Source organism: Stegostoma tigrinum, chromosome 6, assembly GCF_030684315.1.
Source record: "Stegostoma tigrinum isolate sSteTig4 chromosome 6, sSteTig4.hap1, whole genome shotgun sequence".
In the NCBI taxonomy this organism is placed as follows: Eukaryota; Metazoa; Chordata; class Chondrichthyes; order Orectolobiformes; family Stegostomatidae; genus Stegostoma; species Stegostoma tigrinum.
In genome coordinates this window covers 112,973,712-113,001,550 of record NC_081359.1, presented here as the reverse complement: position 1 = coordinate 113,001,550, position 27,839 = coordinate 112,973,712, and the positions used below count along the sequence as shown (strand labels likewise).

General features: G+C 50.6%; 1 protein-coding gene across 2 annotated transcripts in view; it reads right to left on the bottom strand.

The window, feature by feature from the left end:
- Positions 1-27,839, bottom strand: part of selenoj (selenoprotein J) — a 112,380-nt gene that overhangs the window by 36,596 nt on the left and 47,945 nt on the right. For both annotated transcript variants that reach the window (XM_048532091.2, XM_059646899.1), the window contains one exon: positions 27,282-27,410. In XM_048532091.2, coding sequence (XP_048388048.1) covers positions 27,282-27,410 — 129 coding nt within the window. The remainder of the gene's footprint in view (positions 1-27,281; positions 27,411-27,839) is intronic.

Sequence of the window (27,839 nt, the reverse complement as noted above, 5' to 3'; positions counted from 1 at the left end):
ACACCCACCGCCAAACTGAAATATACCCACCGCCCACACTGTAATATACCCACCGCCCGCACTGTAATATACCCACTGTCACTGTAATATACCCACCGCCCACACTGTAATGTACACAGTGCCCACACTGCAATATACCCACAGCACGCACTGTAATATACCCACGGCCCGCACTGTAATATACCCACCACCCGCACTGTAATATACCCACTGCCTACTCTGTAATATACCCACTGCCCACACTGTAATATACCCACTGCTCACACTGTAATATACCCACCGCCCGCACTGTAATATACCTCGGCGCGCACTGTAATATACCCACCACCCACACTGTAATATACCCACCGCCCGCACTGTAATAAACCCACTGCCCGCACTGCAATATACCCACCGCCCACACTGTAATATGCCCACTGCCCGCACTGTAATATACCCACCACCCACACTGTAATATACCCACTGCCTGCACTGTAATATACCCACTGCCCGCACTGTAATATACCCACGGCCCGCACTGTAATATACCCACTGCCCACACTGTAATACACCCACCACCCGCACTGTAATATACCCACCGCCCACACTGTAATATACCCACTGCCCGCACTGTAATATACCCACCGCCCACACTGTAATATACCCACTGCCCACACTGTAATATACCCACCGCCCACACTGTAATATACCCACCACCCGCACTGTAATATACCCACTGCCTACTCTGTAATATACCCACTGCCCACACTGTAATATACCCACTGCTCACACTGTAATATACCCACCGCCCGCACTGTAATATACCTCGGCCCGCACTGTAATATACCCACCACCCACACTGTAATATACCCACCGCCCGCACTGTAATAAACCCACTGCCCGCACTGCAATATACCCACCGCCCACACTGTAATATGCCCACTGCCCGCACTGTAATATACCCACCACCCACACTGTAATATACCCACTGCCTGCACTGTAATATACCCACTGCCCGCACTGTAATATACCCACGGCCCGCACTGTAATATACCCACTGCCCGCACTGTAATACACCCACCACCCGCACTGTAATATACCCACCGCCCACACTGTAATATACCCACTGCCCGCACTGTAATATACCCACCGCCCACACTGTAATATACCCACTGCCCACACTGTAATACACCAACTACACACACTGTAATATACCCACTGCCCACACTGTAATACACCCAACACCCACACTGTAATATACCCACCGCCCGCACTGTAATGTACCCACGGCCCGCACTGTAATATACCCACTGCCTGCACTGTAATATACCCACAGCCCACACTGTAATGTACCCACCGCCCACACTGTAATATACCCACCACGCACACTGTAATGTACCCACCGCCTGCACTGTAATATACCCACCGCCCGCACTGTAATATACGCACCACCCACACTGTAATATACCCACCGCCCACACTGTAATGTACCCACTGCCCACACGGTAATATACCCACTGCCCACACTGTAATATAACCACTGCCCACACTGTAATGTACCCACCGCCCACACTGTAATATACCCACTGCCCACACTGTAATATACCCAGTGCCCACACTGTATTATACCCAGTGCCCACACTGCAATATAACCACTGCCCACACTGTAATATACCCACCGCCCTCACCGTAATATACCCACCGCCCACACTGCAATATACCCACTGCCCACACTGTAATATACCCACTGCCCGCACTGTAATATACCCACACCCCGCACTGTAATATACCCACCGCCCACACTGTAATATACCCACAGCCCACACTGTAATATACCCATGGCCCGCACTGTAATATACCCACCACCCGCACTGTAATATACCAACACCCCACACTGTAATATACCCACGGCCCGCACTGTAATATACCCACAGCCCACACTGCAATATACCCACTGCCCACACTGTAATATATCCACCGCCCACACTGTAATATACCCACCGCCCACACTGTAATATACCCACGGCCCACACTGTAATATACCCACCGCCCACACTGTAATATACCCACAGCCCACACTGTAATATACCCACTGCCCACAAAGTAATATATCCACCGCCCACACTGTAATATACCCACGGCCCGCACTGTAATATACCCACTGCCCACACTGTAATATACCCACCGCCCACACTGTAATATACCCACTGCCCACACTGTAATATACCCACTGCCGCACTGTAATATGCCCACTGCCCACAATGTAATGTACCCACCGCCCACACTGTAATATACCCACAGCCCACACTGTAATGTACCCACCGCCGGCACTGTAATATACCCACCACCCACACTGTAATATACCCACTGCCCACACTGTAATGTACCCAGTGCCCACACTGCAATATACCCACAGCCCACACTGTAATATACCCACCACCCGCACTGTAATATACCCACTGTCACTGTAATATAGCCACCGCCTGCACTGTAATATACCCACCGCCCGCACTGTAATATACCCACCGCCCGCAATGTAATATACCCACCGCCCACACTGTAATATACCCACTGCCCACACTGTAATATACCCACGCGCCCGCACTGTAATATACCCACCGCCCACACTGCAATATACCCACTGCCCGCAATGTAATATACCCACTGCCCGCAATGTAATATACCCACCGCCAACACTGTAATATACCCACACCCCACACTGTAATATACCCACCGCCCGCACTGTAATATACCCACGGCCCACACTGTAATATACCCACCGCCCTCACTGTAATATACCCACCGCCCACACTGCAATATACCCACTGCCCACACTGTAATATACCCACTGCCCGCACTGTAATATACCCACACCCCGCACTGTAATATACCCACCGCCCGCACTGTAATATACCCACAGCCCACACTGTAAAATACCCATGGCCCGCACTGTAATATACCCACCACCCGCACTGTAATATACCAACACCCCACACTGTAATATACCCACGGCCCGCACTGTAATATACCCACAGCCCACACTGCAATATACCCACTGCCCACACTGTAATATATCCACCGCCCACACTGTAATATACCCACCGCCCACACTGTAATATACCCACGGCCCACACTGTAATATACCCACCGCCCACACTGTAATATACCCACAGCCCACACTGCAATATACCCACTGCCCACAAAGTAATATATCCACCGCCCACACTGTAATATACCCACGGCCCGCACTGTAATATACCCACTGCCCACACTGTAATATACCCACCGCCCACACTGTAATATACCCACTGCCCACACTGTAATATACCCACCGCCCACACTGTAATATACCCACTGCCCACACTGTAACATACCCACCGCCCACACTGCAATATACCCACTGCCCACATTGTAATGTACCCACGGCCCGCACTGTAATACACCCACCGCCCACACTGTAATATACCCACAGCCCACACTGTAATATACCCACTGCCTGCACTGTAATATACCCACTGCCCACACTGTAATATACCCACTGCCTACACTGTAACATACCCACCGCCCACACTGTAAAGTATCCAGTGCCCACACTGCAATATACCCACAGCCCGCACTGTAATATACCCACCGCCCGCACTGTAATATACCCACGGCCGGCACTGTAATATACCCACTGCACACACTGTAATATACCCACTGCCTGCACTGTAATATACCCACCGCCCACACTGTAATATACCCACTGCCCACACTGTAATATACCCACCGCCCACACTGTAATATACCCACTGCCCACACTGTAGTATACCCAGTGCCCACACTGTAATATACCCACTGCCCACACTGTAATATACCCAGTGCCCACACTGCAATATAACCACCGCCCACACTGTAATATACCCAGTGCCCACACTGCAATATAACCACCGCGCACACTGTAATATACCCACCGCCCACACTGCAATATACCCACCGCCCACATTGTAATATACCCACTGCCTGCACTGTAATATACCCACCGCCCACACTGTAATGTACCAACCGCCCGCACTGTAATATACCCACTGCCCACACTGTAATATACCCACCGCCAACACTGTAATGTACCCACCGCCCGCACTGTAATATACCCACCGCCCACACTGTAATATACCCAGTGCCCACACTGTAATATACCCACTGCCCACACTGTAATATACCCAGTGCCCACACTGCAATATAACCACCGCCCACACTGTAATATACCCACTGCCTGCACTGTAATATACCCACCGCCCACACTGTAATATACCCACACCCCACACTGTAATATACCCACCGCCCACACTGTAATATACCCACTGCCTGCACTGTAATATACCCACCGCCCGCACTGTAATATACCCACAACCCACACTGTAATATACCAACTGCCTGCACTGTAATATACCCACCGCCCACACTGTAATATACCCACACCCCACACTGTAATATACCCACCGCCCGCACTGTAATATACCCACTGCCCGCACTGTAATATACCCACCACCTGCACTGTAATATACCCACCGCCCGCACTGTAATATACCCACCACCCACACTGTAATATACCCACTGCCCGCACTGTAATATACCCACCGCCCGCACTGTAATATACCCACCGCCACACTGTAATATACCCACTGCCCGCACTGTAATATACCCACTGCCCGCACTGTAATACACCCACTTCCGACACTGTAATATACCCACTGCCCGCACTGTAATATACCCACCGCCACACTGTAATATACCCACTGCCCGCACTGTAATATACCCACTGCCCGCACTGTAATATACCAACCGCCACACTGTAATATACCCACTGCCCGCACTGTAATATACCCCCTGCCCACACTGTAATATACCCACCGCTTACACTGTAATATATCCACCGCCACACTGTAATATACCCACTGCCCGCACTGTAATATACCCACTGCCCACACTGTAATATACCCACCGCCCGCACTGTAATATACCCACTGTCACTGTAATATACCCACCGCCTGCACTGTAATATACCCACTGCCCGCACTGTAATATACCCACAGCCCACACTGTAATATACCCACGGCCCGCACTGTAATATACCCACCACCCGCACTGTAATATACCAACACCCCACACTGTAATATACCCACCGCCCGCACTGTAATATACGCACCGCCCACACTGTAATATACCCACCGCCCACACTGTAATGTACCCACTGCCCACACGGTAATATACCCACTGCCCACACTGTAATATAACCACTGCCCACACTGTAATGTACCCACCGCCCACACTGTAATATACCCACTGCCCACACTGTAATATACCCAGTGCACACACTGTATTATACCCAGTGCCCACACTGCAATATAACCACTGCCCACACTGTAATATACCCAGTGCCCACACTGTAATATACCCACAGCCCGCACTGTAATATACCCACTGCCACACTGAAATGTACCCAGTGCCCACACTGCAATATACCCACAGCCCGCACTGTAATATACCCACCGCCCGCACTGTAATATACCCAGTGCCCACACGGTAATATTCCCACTGCCCACACTGTAAAATACCCAGTGCCCACACTGTAATATACCCACTGCCCACACTGTAATATACCCAGTGCCCACACTGCAATATAACCACTCCCCAGACTGCAATATACCCACCGCCCGCACTGTAATATACCCACCGCCCACACTGTAATATACCCACTGCCCACACTGTAATATACCCAGTGCCCACACTGTAATATACCCACTGCCCACACTGTAATATACCCAGTGCCCACACTGCAATATAACCACCGCCCACACTGTAATATACCCAGTGCCCACACTGCAATATAACCACCGCGCACACTGTAATATACCCACCGCCCACACTGCAATATACCCACCGCCCACATTGTAATATACCCACTGCCTGCACTGTAATATACCCACCGCCCACACTGTAATGTACCAACCGCCCGCACTGTAATATACCCACTGCCCACACTGTAATATACCCACCGCCAACACTGTAATGTACCCACCGCCCGCACTGTAATATACCCACCGCCCACACTGTAATATACCCAGTGCCCACACTGTAATATACCCACTGCCCACACTGTAATATACCCAGTGCCCACACTGCAATATAACCACCGCCCACACTGTAATATACCCACTGCCTGCACTGTAATATACCCACCGCCCACACTGTAATATACCCACACCCCACACTGTAATATACCCACCGCCCACACTGTAATATACCCACTGCCTGCACTGTAATATACCCACCGCCCGCACTGTAATATACCCACAACCCACACTGTAATATACCAACTGCCTGCACTGTAATATACCCACCGCCCACACTGTAATATACCCACCGCCCACACTGTAATATACCCGCACCCCACACTGTAATATACCCACCGCCCGCACTGTAATATACCCACTGCCCGCACTGTAATATACCCACCGCCAACACTGTAATGTACCCACCGCCCGCACTGTAATATACCCACCGCCTGCACTGTAATATACCCACCGCCCGCACTGTAATATACCCACCACCCACACTGTAATATACCCACTGCCCGCACTGTAATATACCCACTGCCCGCACTGTAATATACCCACCGCCACACTGTAATATACCCACTGCCCGCACTGTAATATACCCACTGCCCGCACTGTAATACACCCACTTCCGACACTGTAATATACCCACTGCCCGCACTGTAATATACCCACCGCCACACTGTAATATACCCACTGCCCGCAATGTAATATACCCACTGCCCGCACTGTAATATACCCACCGCCACACTGTAATATACCCACTGCCCGCACTGTAATATACCCACTGCCCACACTGTAATATACCCACCGCTTACACTGTAATATATCCACCGCCACACTGTAATATACCCACTGCCCGCACTGTAATATACCCACTGCCCACACTGTAATATACCCACCGCCCGCACTGTAATATACCCACTGTCACTGTAATATACCCACCGCCTGCACTGTAATATACCCACTGCCCGCACTGTAATATACCCACAGCCCACACTGTAATATACCCACGGCCCGCACTGTAATATACCCACCACCCGCACTGTAATATACCAACACCCCACACTGTAATATACCCACGGCCCGCACTGTAATATACCCACCGCCCGCACTGTAATAAACCCACTGCCCGCACTGTAATATACCCACCACCCACACTGTAATATTCCCACCGCCCGCACTGTAATAAACCCACTGCCCGCACTGTAATATACCCACAACCCACACTGTAATATACCCACTGCCCGCACTGTAATATAACCATCGCCCGCGCTGTAATATACCCACCGCCCACACTGTAATATACCCACTGCCCGCACTGTAATATAACCACCGCCCGCGCTCTAATATACCCACCGCCCGCACTGTAATATACCCACCGCCCACACTGTAATATACCTCAGCCCGCACTGTAAGATACCCACTGCCACACTGTAATATACCCACCGCCCGCACTGTAATATACCCACCGCCCACACTGTAATATACCTCAGCCCGCACTGTAATATACCTCAGCCCGCACTGTAATATACCCACTGCCACACTGTAATATACCCACGGCGTGCACTGTAATACACCCAGTGCCCACACTGTAATATACCCACTGCCCACACTGTAATATACCCACTGCCCGCACTGTAATATACCCTGTGCCCACAATGTTATATACCCACTGCCCAGACTGTAATATACCCACTGCCGCACTGTAATATACCCACTGACACACTGTAATATACCCACGGCCCGCACTGTAATATATCCAGTGCCCCCACTGTAATATACCCACTGCCCACACTGTAATATACCCACTGCAGCACTGTAATATACCCACTGCCCACACTGTAATATACCCACTGCCTACACTGTAATATACCCACTGCCGCACTGTAATATACCCACTGCCCACACTGTAATATACCCACTGCTGCACTGTAATATGCCCACTGCCCACAATGTAATGTACCCACCGCCCACACTGTAATATACCCACAGCCCACACTGTAATGTACACACCGCCCGCACTGTAATATACCCACCACCCACACTGTAATATACCCACTGCCCACACTGTAATGTACCCAGTGCCCACACTGCAATATACCCACAGCCCACACTGTAATATACCCACTGCCCGCACTGTAATATACCCACTGCCCGCACTGTAATACACCCACTTCCGACACTGTAATATATCCACTGCCCGCACTGTAATATACCCACCGCCACACTGTAATATACCCACTGCCCGCACTGTAATATAACCACTGCCCGCACTGTAATATACCCACCGCCACACTGTAATATACCCACTGCCCGCACTGTAATATACCCCCTGCCCACACTGTAATATACCCCCTGCCCACACTGTAATATACCCACCGCTTACACTGTAATATATCCACCGCCACACTGTAATATACCCACTGCCCGCACTGTAATATACCCACTGCCCACACTGTAATATACCCACCGCCCGCACTGTAATATACCCACTGTCACTGTAATATACCCACCGCCTGCACTGTAATATACCCACTGCCCGCACTGTAATATACCCACAGCCCACACTGTAATATACCCACGGCCCGCACTGTAATATACCCACCACCCGCACTGTAATATACCAACACCCCACACTGTAATATACCCACCGCCCGCACTGTAATATACGCACCACCCACACTGTAATATACCCACCACCCACACTGTAATGTGCCCACTGCCCACACGGTAATATACCCACTGCCCACACTGTAATATAACCACTGCCCACACTGTAATGTACCCACCGCCCACACTGTAATATACCCACTGCCAACACTGTAATATACCCAGTGCCCACACTGTATTATACCCACTGCCCACACTGCAATATAACCACTGCCCACACTGTAATATACCCAGTGCCCACACTGTAATATACCCACAGCCCGCACTGTAATATACCCACTGCCACACTGAAATGTACCCAGTGCCCACACTGCAATATACCCACAGCCCGCACTGTAATATACCCACCGCCCGCACTGTAATATACCCACTGCCCGCACTGTAATGTACCCACCGCCTGCACTGTAATATACCCACCGCCCACACTGTAATGTACCCACTGCCCACACTGTAATACACCCACCACCTGCACTGCAATATACCCACTGCCCACACTGTAATAGACCCAGTGCCCACACTGTAATATACCCACTGCCCACACTGTAATATACCCAGTGCCCACACTGTAATATTCCCACTGCCCACACTGTAAAATACCCAGTGCCCACACTGTAATATACCCACTGCCCACACTGTAATATACCCAGTGCCCACACTGCAATATAACCACTGCCCAGACCTCAATATACCCACCGCCTGCACTGTAATATACCCACCGCCTGCACTGTAATGTACCCACTGCCCACACTGTAATACACCCACCGCCTGCACTGCAATATACCCACTGCCCACACTGTAATATACCCAGTGCCCACACTGTAATATACCCACTGCCCACACTGTAATATACCCACCGCCCGCACTGTAATATACCCACTGTCACTGTAATATACCCACCGCCTGCACTGTAATATACCCACTGCCCGCACTGTAATATACCCACAGCCCACACTGTAATATACCCACGGCCCGCACTGTAATATACCCACCACCCGCACTGTAATATACCAACACCCCACACTGTAATATACCCACCGCCCGAACTGTAATATACGCACCACCCACACTGTAATATACCCACCACCCACACTGTAATGTACCCACTGCCCACACGGTAATATACCCACTGCCCACACTGTAATATAACCACTGCCCACACTGTAATGTACCCACCGCCCACACTGTAATATACCCACTGCCAACACTGTAATATACCCAGTGCCCACACTGTATTATACCCACTGCCCACACTGCAATATAACCACTGCCCACACTGTAATATACCCAGTGCCCACACTGTAATATACCCACAGCCCGCACTGTAATATACCCACTGCCACACTGAAATGTACCCAGTGCCCACACTGCAATATACCCACAGCCCGCACTGTAATATACCCACCGCCCGCACTGTAATATACCCACTGCCCGCACTGTAATGTACCCACCGCCTGCACTGTAATATACCCACCGCCCACACTGTAATGTACCCACTGCCCACACTGTAATACACCCACCGCCTGCACTGCAATATACCCACTGCCCACACTGTAATAGACCCAGTGCCCACACTGTAATATACCCACTGCCCACACTGTAATATACCCAGTGCCCACACTGTAATATTCCCACTGCCCACACTGTAAAATACCCAGTGCCCACACTGTAATATACCCACTGCCCACACTGTAATATACCCAGTGCCCACACTGCAATATAACCACTGCCCAGACTGCAATATACCCACCGCCCGCACTGTAATATACCCACCGCCCACACTGTAATGTACCCACTGCCCACACTGTAATACACCCACTGCCTGCACTGCAATATACCCACTGCCCACACTGTAATATACCCAGTGCCCGCACTGTAATATACCCACTGCCCACACTGTAATATACCCAGTGCCCACACTGCAATATAACCACCGCCCACACTGTAATATACCCAGTGCCCACACTGCAATATAACCACCGCGCACACTGTAATATACCCACCGCCCACCCTGCAATATACCCACCGCCCACATTGTAATATACCCACTGCCTGCACTGTAATATACCCACCGCCCACACTGTAATGTACCAACCGCCCGCACTGTAATATACCCACTGCCCACACTGTAATATACCCACCACCAACACTGTAATGTACCCACCGCCCGCACTGTAATATACCCACCGCCCACACTGTAATATACCCAGTGCCCACACTGTAATATACCCACTGCCCACACTGTAATATACCCAGTGCCCACACTGCAATATAACCACCGCCCACACTGTAATATACCCACTGCCTGCACTGTAATATACCCACCGCCCACACTGTAATATACCCACCGCCCACACTGTAATATACCCACTGCCAACACTGTAATATACCCACTGCCCGCACTGTAATATACCCACCGCCACACTGTAATATACCCACTGCCCGCACTGTAATATACCCACTGCCCGCACTGTAATACACCCACTTCCGACACTGTAATATACCCACTGCCCGCACTGTAATATACCCACTGCCCGCACTGTAATATACCCACCGCCACACTGTAATATACCCACTGCCCGCACTGTAATATACCCACTGCCCGCACTGTAATATACCCACCGCCACACTGTAATATACCCACTGCCCGCACTGTAATATACCCACTGCCCACACTGTAATATACCCACCGCTTACACTGTAATATATCCACCGCCACACTGTAATATACCCACTGCCCGCACTGTAATATATCCACTGCCCACACTGTAATATACCCACCGCCCGCACTGTAATATACCCACTGTCACTGTAATATACCCACCGCCTGCACTGTAATATACCCACTGCCCGCACTGTAATATACCCACAGCCCACACTGTAATATACCCACGGCCCGCACTGTAATATACCCACCACCCGCACTGTAATATACCAACACCCCACACTGTAATATACCCACGGCCCGCACTGTAATATACCCACCGCCCGCACTGTAATAAACCCACTGCCCGCACTGTAATATACCCACCACCCACACTGTAATATACCCACCGCCCGCACTGTAATATAACCACCGCCCGCGCTGTAATATACCCACCGCCCACACTGTAATATACCCACTGCCCGCACTGTAATATAACCACCGCCCGCGCTGTAATATACCCACCGCCACACTGTAATATACCCACTGCCCGCACTGTAATATACCCCCTGCCCACACTGTAATATACCCACCGCTTACACTGTAATATATCCACCGCCACACTGTAATATACCCACTGCCCGCACTGTAATATACCCACTGCCCACACTGTAATATACCCACCGCCCGCACTGTAATATACCCACTGTCACTGTAATATACCCACCGCCTGCACTGTAATATACCCACTGCCCGCACTGTAATATACCCACAGCCCACACTGTAATATACCCACGGCCCGCACTGTAATATACCCACCACCCGCACTGTAATATACCAACACCCCACACTGTAATATACCCACCGCCCGCACTGTAATATACGCACCACCCACACTGTAATATGCCCACCACCCACACTGTAATGTGCCCACTGCCCACACGGTAATATACCCACTGCCCACACTGTAATATAACCACTGCCCACACTGTAATGTACCCACCGCCCACACTGTAATATACCCACTGCCAACACTGTAATATACCCAGTGCCCACACTGTATTATACCCACTGCCCACACTGCAATATAACCACTGCCCACACTGTAATATACCCAGTGCCCACACTGTAATATACCCACAGCCCGCACTGTAATATACCCACTGCCACACTGAAATGTACCCAGTGCCCACACTGCAATATACCCACAGCCCGCACTGTAATATACCCACTGTCACTGTAATATACCCACCGCCTGCACTGTAATATACCCACTGCCCGCACTGTAATATACCCACAGCCCACACTGTAATATACCCACGGCCCGCACTGTAATATACCCACCACCCGCACTGTAATATACCAACACCCCACACTGTAATATACCCACCGCCCGCACTGTAATATACGCACCACCCACACTGTAATATACCCACCACCCACACTGTAATGTGCCCACTGCCCACACGGTAATATACCCACTGCCCACACTGTAATATAACCACTGCCCACACTGTAATGTACCCACCGCCCACACTGTAATATACCCACTGCCAACACTGTAATATACCCAGTGCCCACACTGTATTATACCCACTGCCCACACTGCAATATAACCACTGCCCACACTGTAATATACCCAGTGCCCACACTGTAATATACCCACAGCCCGCACTGTAATATACCCACTGCCACACTGAAATGTACCCAGTGCCCACACTGCAATATACCCACAGCCCGCACTGTAATATACCCACCGCCCGCACTGTAATATACCCACTGCCCGCACTGTAATGTACCCACCGCCTGCACTGTAATATACCCACCGCCCACACTGTAATGTACCCACTGCCCACACTGTAATACACCCACCACCTGCACTGCAATATACCCACTGCCCACACTGTAATAGACCCAGTGCCCACACTGTAATATACCCACTGCCCACACTGTAATATACCCAGTGCCCACACTGTAATATTCCCACTGCCCACACTGTAAAATACCCAGTGCCCACACTGTAATATACCCACTGCCCACACTGTAATATACCCAGTGCCCACACTGCAATATAACCACTGCCCAGACCTCAATATACCCACCGCCTGCACTGTAATATACCCACCGCCTGCACTGTAATGTACCCACTGCCCACACTGTAATACACCCACCGCCTGCACTGCAATATACCCACTGCCCACACTGTAATATACCCAGTGCCCACACTGTAATATACCCACTGCCCACACTGTAATATACCCACCGCCCGCACTGTAATATACCCACTGTCACTGTAATATACCCACCGCCTGCACTGTAATATACCCACTGCCCGCACTGTAATATACCCACAGCCCACACTGTAATATACCCACGGCCCGCACTGTAATATACCCACCACCCGCACTGTAATATACCAACACCCCACACTGTAATATACCCACCGCCCGAACTGTAATATACGCACCACCCACACTGTAATATACCCACCACACACACTGTAATGTACCCACTGCCCACACGGTAATATACCCACTGCCCACACTGTAATATAACCACTGCCCACACTGTAATGTACCCACCGCCCACACTGTAATATACCCACTGCCAACACTGTAATATACCCAGTGCCCACACTGTATTATACCCACTGCCCACACTGCAATATAACCACTGCCCGCACTGTAATATACCCACTGCCACACTGAAATGTACCCAGTGCCCACACTGCAATATACCCACAGCCCGCACTGTAATATACCCACCGCCCGCACTGTAATATACCCACTGCCCGCACTGTAATGTACCCACCGCCTGCACTGTAATATACCCACCGCCCACACTGTAATGTACCCACTGCCCACACTGTAATACACCCACCGCCTGCACTGCAATATACCCACTGCCCACACTGTAATAGACCCAGTGCCCACACTGTAATATACCCACTGCCCACACTGTAATATACCCAGTGCCCACACTGTAATATTCCCACTGCCCACACTGTAAAATACCCAGTGCCCACACTGTAATATACCCACTGCCCACACTGTAATATACCCAGTGCCCACACTGCAATATAACCACTGCCCAGACTGCAATATACCCACCGCCCGCACTGTAATATACCCACCGCCCACACTGTAATGTACCCACTGCCCACACTGTAATACACCCACTGCCTGCACTGCAATATACCCACTGCCCACACTGTAATATACCCAGTGCCCGCACTGTAATATACCCACTGCCCACACTGTAATATACCCAGTGCCCACACTGCAATATAACCACCGCCCACACTGTAATATACCCAGTCCCCACACTGCAATATAACCACCGCGCACACTGTAATATACCCACCGCCCACCCTGCAATATACCCACCGCCCACATTGTAATATACCCACTGCCTGCACTGTAATATACCCACCGCCCACACTGTAATGTACCAACCGCCTGCACTGTAATATACCCACTGCCCACACTGTAATATACCCACCACCAACACTGTAATGTACCCACCGCCCGCACTGTAATATACCCACCGCCCACACTGTAATATACCCAGTGCCCACACTGTAATATACCCACTGCCCACACTGTAATATACCCAGTGCCCACACTGCAATATAACCACCGCCCACACTGTAATATACCCACTGCCTGCACTGTAATATACCCACCGCCCACACTGTAATATACCCACCGCCCACACTGTAATATACCCACTGCCAACACTGTAATATACCCACTGCCCGCACTGTAATATACCCACCGCCACACTGTAATATACCCACTGCCCGCACTGTAATATACCCACTGCCCGCACTGTAATACACCCACTTCCGACACTGTAATATACCCACTGCCCGCACTGTAATATACCCACTGCCCGCACTGTAATATACCCACCGCCACACTGTAATATACCCACTGCCCGCACTGTAATATACCCACTGCCCGCACTGTAATATACCCACCGCCACACTGTAATATACCCACTGCCCGCACTGTAATATACCCACTGCCCACACTGTAATATACCCACCGCTTACACTGTAATATATCCACCGCCACACTGTAATATACCCACTGCCCGCACTGTAATATATCCACTGCCCACACTGTAATATACCCACCGCCCGCACTGTAATATACCCACTGTCACTGTAATATACCCACCGCCTGCACTGTAATATACCCACTGCCCGCACTGTAATATACCCACAGCCCACACTGTAATATACCCACGGCCCGCACTGTAATATACCCACCACCCGCACTGTAATATACCAACACCCCACACTGTAATATACCCACGGCCCGCACTGTAATATACCCACCGCCCGCACTGTAATAAACCCACTGCCCGCACTGTAATATACCCACCACCCACACTGTAATATACCCACCGCCCGCACTGTAATATAACCACCGCCCGCGCTGTAATATACCCACCGCCCACACTGTAATATACCCACTGCCCGCACTGTAATATAACCACCGCCGGCGCTGTAATATACCCACCGCCCGCACTGTAATATACCCACCGCCCACACTGTAATATACCTCAGCCCGCACTGTAAGATACCCACTGCCACACTGTAATATACCCACGGCCCGCACTGTAATATACCCACCACCCACACTGTAATATACCCACTGCCGCACTGTAAGATAACCACCGCCCGCACTGTAATATACCCACCGCCCCCACTGTAATATACCCACTGCCCGCACTGTAATATACCCACCGCCCGCACTGTAATATACCCACCGCCCACACTGTAATATACCTCAGCCCGCACTGTAATATACCCACTGCCACACTGTAATATACCCACGGCGTGCACTGTAATACACCCAGTGCCCACACTGTAATATACCCACTGCCCACACTGTAATATACCCACTGCCCGCACTGTAATATACCCTGTGCCCACAATGTTATATACCCACTGCCCAGACTGTAATATACCCACTGCCGCACTGTAATATACCCACTGACACACTGTAATATACCCACGGCCCGCACTGTAATATATCCAGTGCCCCCACTGTAATATACCCACTGCCCACACTGTAATATACCCACTGCAGCACTGTAATATACCCACTGCCCACACTGTAATATACCCACTGCCTACACTGTAATATACCCACTGTCGCACTGTAATATACCCACTGCCCACACTGTAATATACCCACTGCCGCACTGTAATATGCCCACTGCCCACAATGTAATGTACCCACCGCCCACACTGTAATATACCCACAGCCCACACTGTAATGTACCCACCGCCCGCACTGTAATATACCCACCACCCACACTGTAATATACCCACTGCCCACACTGTAATGTACCCAGTGCCCACACTGCAATATACCCACAGCCCACACTGTAATATACCCACCGCCCGCACTGTAATATACCCACTGTCACTGAAATATACCCACCGCCTGCACTGTAATACACCCACCGCCCGCACTGTAATATACCCACCGCCCGCAATGTAATATACCCACCGCCCACACTGTAATATACCCACTGCCCACACTGTATTATACCCACGCGCCCGCACTGTAATATACCCACAGCCCACACTGTAATATACCCACTGCCCACACTGTAATATACCCACCGCCCACACTGCAATATACGCACTGCCCGCAATGTAATATACCCACTGCCCGCAATGTAATATACCCACCGCCCACACTGTAATATACCCACACCCCACACTGTAATATACCCACCGCCCGCACTGTAATATACCCACGGCCCACACTGTAATATACCCACCGCCCACACTGTAATATACCCACCGCCCACACTGCAATATACCCACTGCCCACACTGTAATATACCCACTGCCCGCACTGTAATGTACCCACACCCCACACTGTAATATACCCACCGCCCACACTGTAATATACCCACAGCCCACACTGTAATATACCCACGGCCCGCACTGTAATATACCCACCACCCGCACTGTAATATACCCACTGCCTACTCTGTAATATACCCACTGCCCACACTGTAATATACCCACTGTTCACACTGTAATATACCCACCGCCCGCACTGTAATATACCTCGGCCCGCACTGTAATATACCCACCACCCACACTGTAATATACCCACCGCCCGCACTGTAATAAACCCACTGCCCGCACTGCAATATACCCACCGCCCACACTGTAATATGCCCACTGCCCGCACTGTAATATATCCACCGCCCACACTGTAATATACCCACCGCCCGCACTGTAATATACCCACTGCCCACACTGAAATATACCCACCGCCCACACTGTAATATACCCACTGCCCACACTGTATTATACCCACCGCCCACACTGTAATATACCCACTGCCCACACTGTAACATACCCACCGCCCACACTGCAATATACCCACTGCCCACATTGTAATGTACCCACGGCCCACACTGTAATATACCCACCGCCCACACTGTAATATACCCACAGCCCACACGGTAATATACCCACTGCCCACACTGTAATATACCCATCGCCCACACTGCAATATACCCACTGCCCACACTGTAATATACCCACCGCCCACACTGTAATATACCCACAGCCCGCAATGTAATATACCCACCGCCCGCACTGTAATATACCCACGGCCCGCACTGTAACATACCCACGGCCCGCACTGTAATATACCCACTGCCCACACTGTAATACACCCACCGCCAAACTGAAATATACCCACCGCCCACACTGTAATATACCCACCGCCCGCACTGTAATATACCCACTGTCACTGTAATATACCCACCGCCCACACTGTAATGTACACAGTGCCCACACTGCAATATACCCACAGCACGCACTGTAATATACCCACGGCCCGCACTGTAATATACCCACCACCCGCACTGTAATATACCCACTGCCTACTCTGTAATATACCCACTGCCCACACTGTAATATACCCACTGCTCACACTGTAATATACCCACCGCCCGCACTGTAATATACCTCGGCCCGCACTGTAATATACCCACCACCCACACTGTAATATACCCACCACCCACACTGTAATATACCCACCGCCCGCACTGTAATAAACCCACTGCCCGCACTGCAATATACCCACCGCCCACACTGTAATATGCCCACTGCCCGCACTGTAATATACCCACCACCCACACTGTAATATACCCACTGCCTGCACTGTAATATACCCACTGCCCGCACTGTAATATACCCACGGCCCGCACTGTAATATACCCACTGCCCGCACTGTAATACACCCACCACCCGCACTGTAATATACCCACCTCCCACACTGTAATATACCCACTGCCCGCACTGTAATATACCCACCGCCCACACTGTAATATACCCACTGCCCACACTGTAATACACCAACTACACACACTGTAATATACCCACTGCCCACACTGTAATACACCCAACACCCACACTGTAATATACCCACCGCCCGCACTGTAATGTACCCACGGCCCGCACTGTAATATACCCACGGCCCGCACTGTAATATACCCACTGCCTGCACTGTAATATACCCACAGCCCACACTGTAATGTACCCACCGCCCACACTGTAATATACCCACCACGCACACTGTAATGTACCCACCGCCTGCACTGTAATATACCCACCGCCCGCACTGTAATATACGCACCACCCACACTGTAATATACCCACCGCCCACACTGTAATGTACCCACTGCCCACACGGTAATATACCCACTGCCCACACTGTAATATAACCACTGCCCACACTGTAATGTACCCACCGCCCACACTGTAATATACCCACTGCCCACACTGTAATATACCCAGTGCCCACACTGTATTATACCCAGTGCCCACACTGCAATATAACCACTGCCCACACTGTAATATACCCAGTGCCCACACTGTAATATACCCACAGCCTGCACTGTAATATACCCACTGCCACACTGAAATGTACCCAGTGCCCACACGGCAATATACCCACAGCCCGCACTGTAATATACCCACCGCCCGCACTGTAATATACCCACTGCCCGCACTGTAATGTACCCACCGCCTGCACTGTAATATACCCACCGCCCACACTGTAATGTACCCACTGCCCACACTGTAATACACCCACCGCCTGCACTGCAATATACCCACTGCCCACACTGTAATAGACCCAGTGCCCACACTGTAATATACCCACTGCCCACACTGTAATATACCCAGTGCCCACACTGTAATATTCCCACTGCCCACACTGTAAAATACCCAGTGCCCACACTGTAATATACCCACCGCCCACACTGCAATATACCCACCGCCCACATTGTAATATACCCACTGCCTGCACTGTAATACACCCACCGCCCACACTGTAATGTACCAACCGCCCGCACTGTAATATACCCACTGCCCACACTGTAATATACCCACCGCCAACACTGTAATGTACCCACCGCCTGCACTGTAATATACCCACCGCCCACACTGTAATATACCCAGTGCCCACACTGTAATATACCCACTGCCCACACTGTAATATACCCAGTGCCCACACTGCAATATAACCACCGCCCACACTGTAATATACCCACTGCCTGCACTGTAATATACCCACCGCCCACACTGTAATATACCCACACCCCACACTGTAATATACCCACCGCCCACACTGTAATATACCCACTGCCTGCACTGTAATATACCCACTGCCCGCACTGTAATATACCCACAACCCACACTGTAATATACCAACTGCCTGCACTGTAATATACCCACCGCCCACACTGTAATATACCCACACCCCACACTGTAATAAACCCACCGCCCGCACTGTAATATACCCACTGCCCGCACTGTAATATACCCACCGCCAACACTGTAATGTACCCACCGCCCGCACTGTAATATACCCACCGCCTGCACTGTAATATACCCACCGCCCGCACTGTAATATACCCACCACCCACACTGTAATATACCCACTGCCCGCACTGTAATATACCCACCGCCACACTGTAATATACCCACTGCCCACACTGTATTATACCCACGCGCCCGCACTTTAAAATACCCAGTGCCCACACTGTAATATACCCACAGCCCGCACTGTAATATACCCACCGCCCAGACTGTAATGTACCCAGTGCCCGCACTGTAATATACCCACTGCCCGCACTGTAATATACCCACCGCCCACACTGTAATATACCCACACCCCACACTGTAATATACCCACCGCCCGCACTGTAATATACCCACGGCCCACACTGTAATATACCCACCGCCCACACTGTAATATACCCACCGCCCACACTGCAATATACCCACTGCCCACACTGTAATATACCCACTGCCCGCACTGTAATGTACCCACACCCCACACTGTAATATACCCACCGCCCACACTGTAATATACCCACAGCCCACACTGTAATATACCCACGGCCCGCACTGTAATATACCCACCACCCGCACTGTAATATACCCACTGCCTACTCTGTAATATACCCACTGCCCACACTGTAATATACCCACTGTTCACACTGTAATATACCCACCGCCCGCACTGTAATATACCTCGGCCCGCACTGTAATATACCCACCACCCACACTGTAATATACCCACCGCCCACACTGTAATAAACCCACTGCCCGCACTGCAATATACCCACCGCCCACACTGTAATATGCCCACTGCCCGCACTGTAATATATCCACCGCCCACACTGTAATATACCCACCGCCCGCACTGTAATATACCCACTGCCCACACTGTAATATACCCACCGCCCACACTGTAATATACCCACTGCCCACACTGTATTATACCCACCGCCCACACTGTAATATACCCACTGCCCACACTGTAACATACCCACCGCCCACACTGCAATATACCCACTGCCCACATTGTAATGTACCCACGGCCCACACTGTAATATACCCACCGCCCACACTGTAATATACCCACAGCCCACACGGTAATATACCCACTGCCCACACTGTAATATACCCATCGCCCACACTGCAATATACCCACTGCCCACACTGTAATATACCCACCGCCCACACTGTAATATACCCACAGCCCGCAATGTAATATACCCACCGCCCGCACTGTAATATACCCACGGCCCGCACTGTAACATACCCACGGCCCGCACTGTAATATACCCACTGCCCACACTGTAATACACCCACCGCCAAACTGAAATATACCCACCGCCCACACTGTAATATACCCACCGCCCGCACTGTAATATACCCACTGTCACTGTAATATACCCACCGCCCACACTGTAATGTACACAGTGCCCACACTGCAATATACCCACAGCACGCACTGTAATATACCCACTGCCCACACTGTAATATACCCACTGCTCACACTGTAATATACCCACCGCCCGCACTGTAATATACCTCGGCCCGCACTGTAATATACCCACCACCCACACTGTAATATACCCACCGCCCGCACTGTAATAAACCCACTGCCCGCACTGCAATATACCCACCGCCCACACTGTAATATGCCCACTGCCCGCACTGTAATATACCCACCACCCACACTGTAATATACCCACTGCCTGCACTGTAATATACCCACTGCCCGCACTGTAATATACCCACGGCCCGCACTGTAATATACCCACTGCCCGCACTGTAATACACCCACCACCCGCACTGTAATATACCCACCGCCCACACTGTAATATACCCACTGCCCGCACTGTAATATACCCACCGCCCACACTGTAATATACCCACTGCCCACACTGTAATACACCAACTGCACACACTGTAATATACCCACTGCCCACACTGTAATACACCCAACACCCACACTGTAATATACCCACCGCCCGCACTGTAATGTACCCACGGCCCGCACTGTAATATACCCACTGCCTGCACTGTAATATACCCACAGCCCACACTGTAATGTACCCACCGCCCACACTGTAATATACCCACCACGCACACTGTAATGTACCCACCGCCTGCACTGTAATATACCCACCGCCCGCACTGTAATATACGCACCACCCACACTGTAATAGACCCACCGCCCACACTGTAATGTACCCACTGCCCACACGGTAATATACCCACTGCCCACACTGTAATATAACCACTGCCCACACTGTAATGTACCCACCGCCCACACTGTAATATACCCACTGCCCACACTGTAATATACCCAGTGCCCACACTGTATTATACCCAGTGCCCACACTGCAATATAACCACTGCCCACACTGTAATATACCCAGTGCCCACACTGTAATATACCCACAGCCTGCACTGTAATATACCCACTGCCACACTGAAATGTACCCAGTGCCCACACGGCAATATACCCACAGCCCGCACTGTAATATACCCACCGCCCGCACTGTAATATACCCACTGCCCGCACTGTAATGTACCCACCGCCTGCACTGTAATATACCCACCGCCCACACTGTAATGTACCCACTGCCCACACTGTAATACACCCACCGCCTGCACTGCAATATACCCACTGCCCACACTGTAATAGACCCAGTGCCCACACTGTAATATACCCACTGCCCACACTGTAATATACCCAGTGCCCACACTGTAATATTCCCACTGCCCACACTGTAAAATACCCAGTGCCCACACTGTAATATACCCACCGCCCACACTGCAATATACCCACCGCCCACATTGTAATATACCCACTGCCTGCACTGTAATATACCCACCGCCCGCACTGTAATATACCCACCACCCACACTGTAATATACCCACTGCCCGCACTGTAATATACCCACCGCCCGCACTGTAATGTACCCACCGCCTGCACTGTAATATACCCACCGCCCACACTGTAATATACCCAGTGCCCACACTGTAATATACCCACTGCCCACACTGTAATATACCCAGTGCCCACACTGCAATATAACCACCGCCCACACTGTAATATACCCACTGCCTGCACTGTAATATACCCACCGCCCACACTGTAATATACCCACACCCCACACTGTAATATACCCACCGCCCACACTGTAATATACCCACTGCCTGCACTGTAATATACCCACCGCCCGCACTGTAATATACCCACAACCCACACTGTAATATACCAACTGCCTGCACTGTAATATACCCACCGCCCACACTGTAATATACCCACACCCCACACTGTAATAAACCCACCGCCCGCACTGTAATATACCCACTGCCCGCACTGTAATATACCCACCGCCAACACTGTAATGTACCCACCGCCCGCACTGTAATATACCCACCGCCTGCACTGTAATATACCCACCGCCCGCACTGTAATATACCCACCACCCACACTGTAATATACCCACTGCCCGCACTGTAATATACCCACTGCCCGCACTGTAATATACCCACCGCCACACTGTAATATACCCACTGCCCGCACTGTAATATACCCACTGCCCGCACTGTAATATACCCACCGCCACACTGTAATATACCCACTGCCCGCACTGTAATATACCCACCGCCACACTGTAATATACCCACTGCCCGCACTGTAATATACCCACTGCCCACACTGTAATATACCCACCGCTTACACTGTAATATATCCACCGCCACACTGTAATATACCCACTGCCCGCACTGTAATATACCCACTGCCCACACTGTAATATACCCACCGCTTACACTGTAATATATCCACCGCCCACACTGTAATATACCCACTGCCCACACTGTAATATACCCACCGCTTACACTGTAATATATCCACTGCCCGCACTGTAATATACCCACTGCCCACACTGTAATATACCCACTTCCCGCACTGTAATATACCCACTGCCCACACTGTGATATACCCACTGCCCACACTGTAATATACCCACCGCCACACTGTAATATATACCCACTGCCCACACTGTAATATACCCACTGCTTCCACTGTAATATATCCACCGCCCACACTGTAATATACCGACTGCCCACACTGTAATATACCCACTGCCCACACTGTAATATACCCACCGCTTACACTGTAATATATCCACCGCCCACTCTGTAATATACCCACTGCCCACACTGTAATATACCCACCGCTCACACTGTAATATACGCACTGCCTGCACTGTAATATACCCACCGCTTACACTGTAATATACCCACCACCCACACTGTAATATACCCACCACCCACACTGTAATATACCCACCGCCTGCACTGTAATATACCCACCGCCCACACTGTAATGTACCCAGTGCCCACACTGCAATATACCCACTGCCCACACTGTAATATACCCACCGCCCACACTGTAATATACCCACCACCCACACTGTAATATACCCACCGCCCGCACTGTAATATACCCACCGCCCGCACTGTAATGTACCCACTGCCTGCACTGTAATATACCCACTGCCTGCACTGTAATATACCCACCACCCACACTGTAATGTACCCACTGCCCACACTGTAATATACCCACTGCCCACACTGTAATATACCCACCGCCCACACTGTAATATACCCACTGCCCACACTGTAATATACCCACCGCCTGCACTGTTATATACCCACCGCCCACACTGTAATATACCCACTGCCCACACTGTAATATACCCACCGCCTGCACTGTAATATACCCACCGCCCACACTGTAATATACCCACCACCCGCACTGTAATATACCCACGGCCGGCACTGTAATGTACCCAGTGCCCACACTGCAATATACCCACAGCCCGCACTGTAATATACCCACCGCCCGCACTGTAATATACCCACTGCCCGCACTGTAATATACCCACCGCCACACTGTAATATACCCAGGGCCGGCACTGTAATGTACCCAGTGCCCACACTGTAATATACCCACTGCCCACACTGTAATATACCCACCGCCTGCACTGTAATATACCCACCGCCCACACTGTAATATATCCACTGCCCACACTGTAATGTACCCAGTGCCCACACTGTAATATACCCAGTGCCCACACTGCAATATAACCACTGCCCACACTGTAATATACCCACCACCCACACTGTAATATACCCACTGTCTGCACTGTAATATACCCACCGCCCACACTGTAATATACCCACACCCCACACTGTAATGTACCCACCGCCCACACTGTAATATGCCCACTGCCTGCAGTGTAATACACCCACCGCCCACACTGTAATATACCCACACCCCACACTGCAATATAACCACTGCCCACACTGTAATATACCCACCGCCAACACTGTAATGTACCCACCGCCCGCACTGTAATATACCCACCGCCTGCACTGTAATATACCCACCACCCGCACTGTAATATACCCACCACCCACACTGTAATATACCCACTGCCCACACTGTAATATACCCACTACCCACACTGTAATATACCCACCGCCCGCACTGTAATATACCCACCACCCACACTGTAATATACCCACTGCCCACACTGTAATATACCCACCGCCCACACTGTAATATACCCACCGCCTGCACTGTAATATACCCACCGCCCACACTGTAATGTACCCAGTGCCCACACTGCAATATACCCACAGCCCGCACTGTAATATACCCACTGCTCGCACTGTAATATACCCACTGCCCGCACTGTAATATACCCACCGCCACACTGTAATATACCCATGGCCCGCACTGTAATATACCCACTGCCAACACTGTAATATACCCACCACTTACGCTGTAATATATCCACCGCCCACACTGTAATATACCCACCACCAACACTGTAATATACCCACTGCCCACACTGTAATATACCCACCACCAACACTGTAATATACCCACTGCCCACACTGTAATATACCCACCGCCCACACTGTAATATACCCACCGCCTGCACTGTAATATACCCACCGCCCACACTGTAATATACCCACCGCCCGCACTGTAATATACCCACCGCCCACACTGTAATATACCCACCGCCCGCACTGTAATATACCCACCGCCCACACTGTAATATACCCACCGCCTGCACTGTAATATACCCACTGCCCACACTGTAATGTACCCAGTGCCCACAATGTAATATACCCACCGCCCGCACTGTAATATACCCACCGCCCACACTGTAATATACCCACCGCCAGCACTGTAATATACCCACCGCCCACACTGTAATATACCCACCGCCCGCACTGTAATATACCCACAGCCCGCACTGTAATATACCCACCGCCCAGACTGTAATGTACCCAGTGCCCGCAATGTAATATACCCACTGCCCGCACTGTAATATACCCACCGCCCACACTGTAATATACCCACCGCCCGCACTGTAATATACCCACCGCCCACACTGTAATATACCCACCACCCACACTGTAATATACCCACAGCCCGCACTGCAATATACCCACCGCCCACACTGTAATATACCCACCGCACACACTGTAATGTACCCACTGCCCGCACTGTAATATACCCACCACCCGCACTGTAATATACCCACCGCCCACACTGTAATATACCCACTGCCCGCACTGTAATATACCCACGGCCTGCACTGTAATATACCCACCGCCCACACTGTAATATACTCACTGCCCGCAATGTAATATACCCATCGCCCGCACTGTAATATACCCACCGCCCGCACTGTAATATACCCACGGCCCGCACTGTAATATACCCACCGCCCGCACTGTAATATACCCATGGCCCGCACTGTAATATACCCACTGTCACTGTAATTCCACTGTAATATACCCATTGACCACACAGTTAACTACCCACTGCCAACATGGTTATATTACTTGCTCCCTCCACCAGCTCCCCCTATTCAATAGCTGAACCTGTTCTCCTGTCCTTTACTCGCTCTGTTTCCTTGTTGTGCCATGCCTTACTCACCTACAAAACTGAGTCGGCTGCAGTTACATCCTCCTGCTGTCAAAGTTTGTCTTATCGTGTCTGGGTAATCAGTCAGGCTTGGGCTCGCAAGCAGACAGTGCAGGGAATTTAGCAAATTCCCTGGGATTGCTGCAGGGAACGGGGTAGGTAAAACCAAAATCACCAATGGGTTAATGGAGAAGCCTAGGGCTGTAGATCACAGAGGCAAATGTCACCGATGCACGCTATCTGCACCAGAGATACACGGTTTTTTATGCACAAATACAATCTGATGAAGAGTAACTTCTGGGATCCATCTTCACTCAGTTTCACATTTGGTTAAAGAATGACAAATTGCAAGCGTCCAGCTCCTAGCCAGGCTACCTTGGTTTCATTAAATGTCTCCTGATGTGCATTTGTGAAACAGCGGTTAATGCCGTCCAGCTGTTGTAAATTCTGTCACTTATGTATATATTTTTATTGCTGTCTATTGTAAGATTGGTTGTGGTTTTTGAATTAGTTAAAACCTGGGTAATCAGTATGTCAGAGCTTATTAAGTAATGTAAGTAATTCTGTACG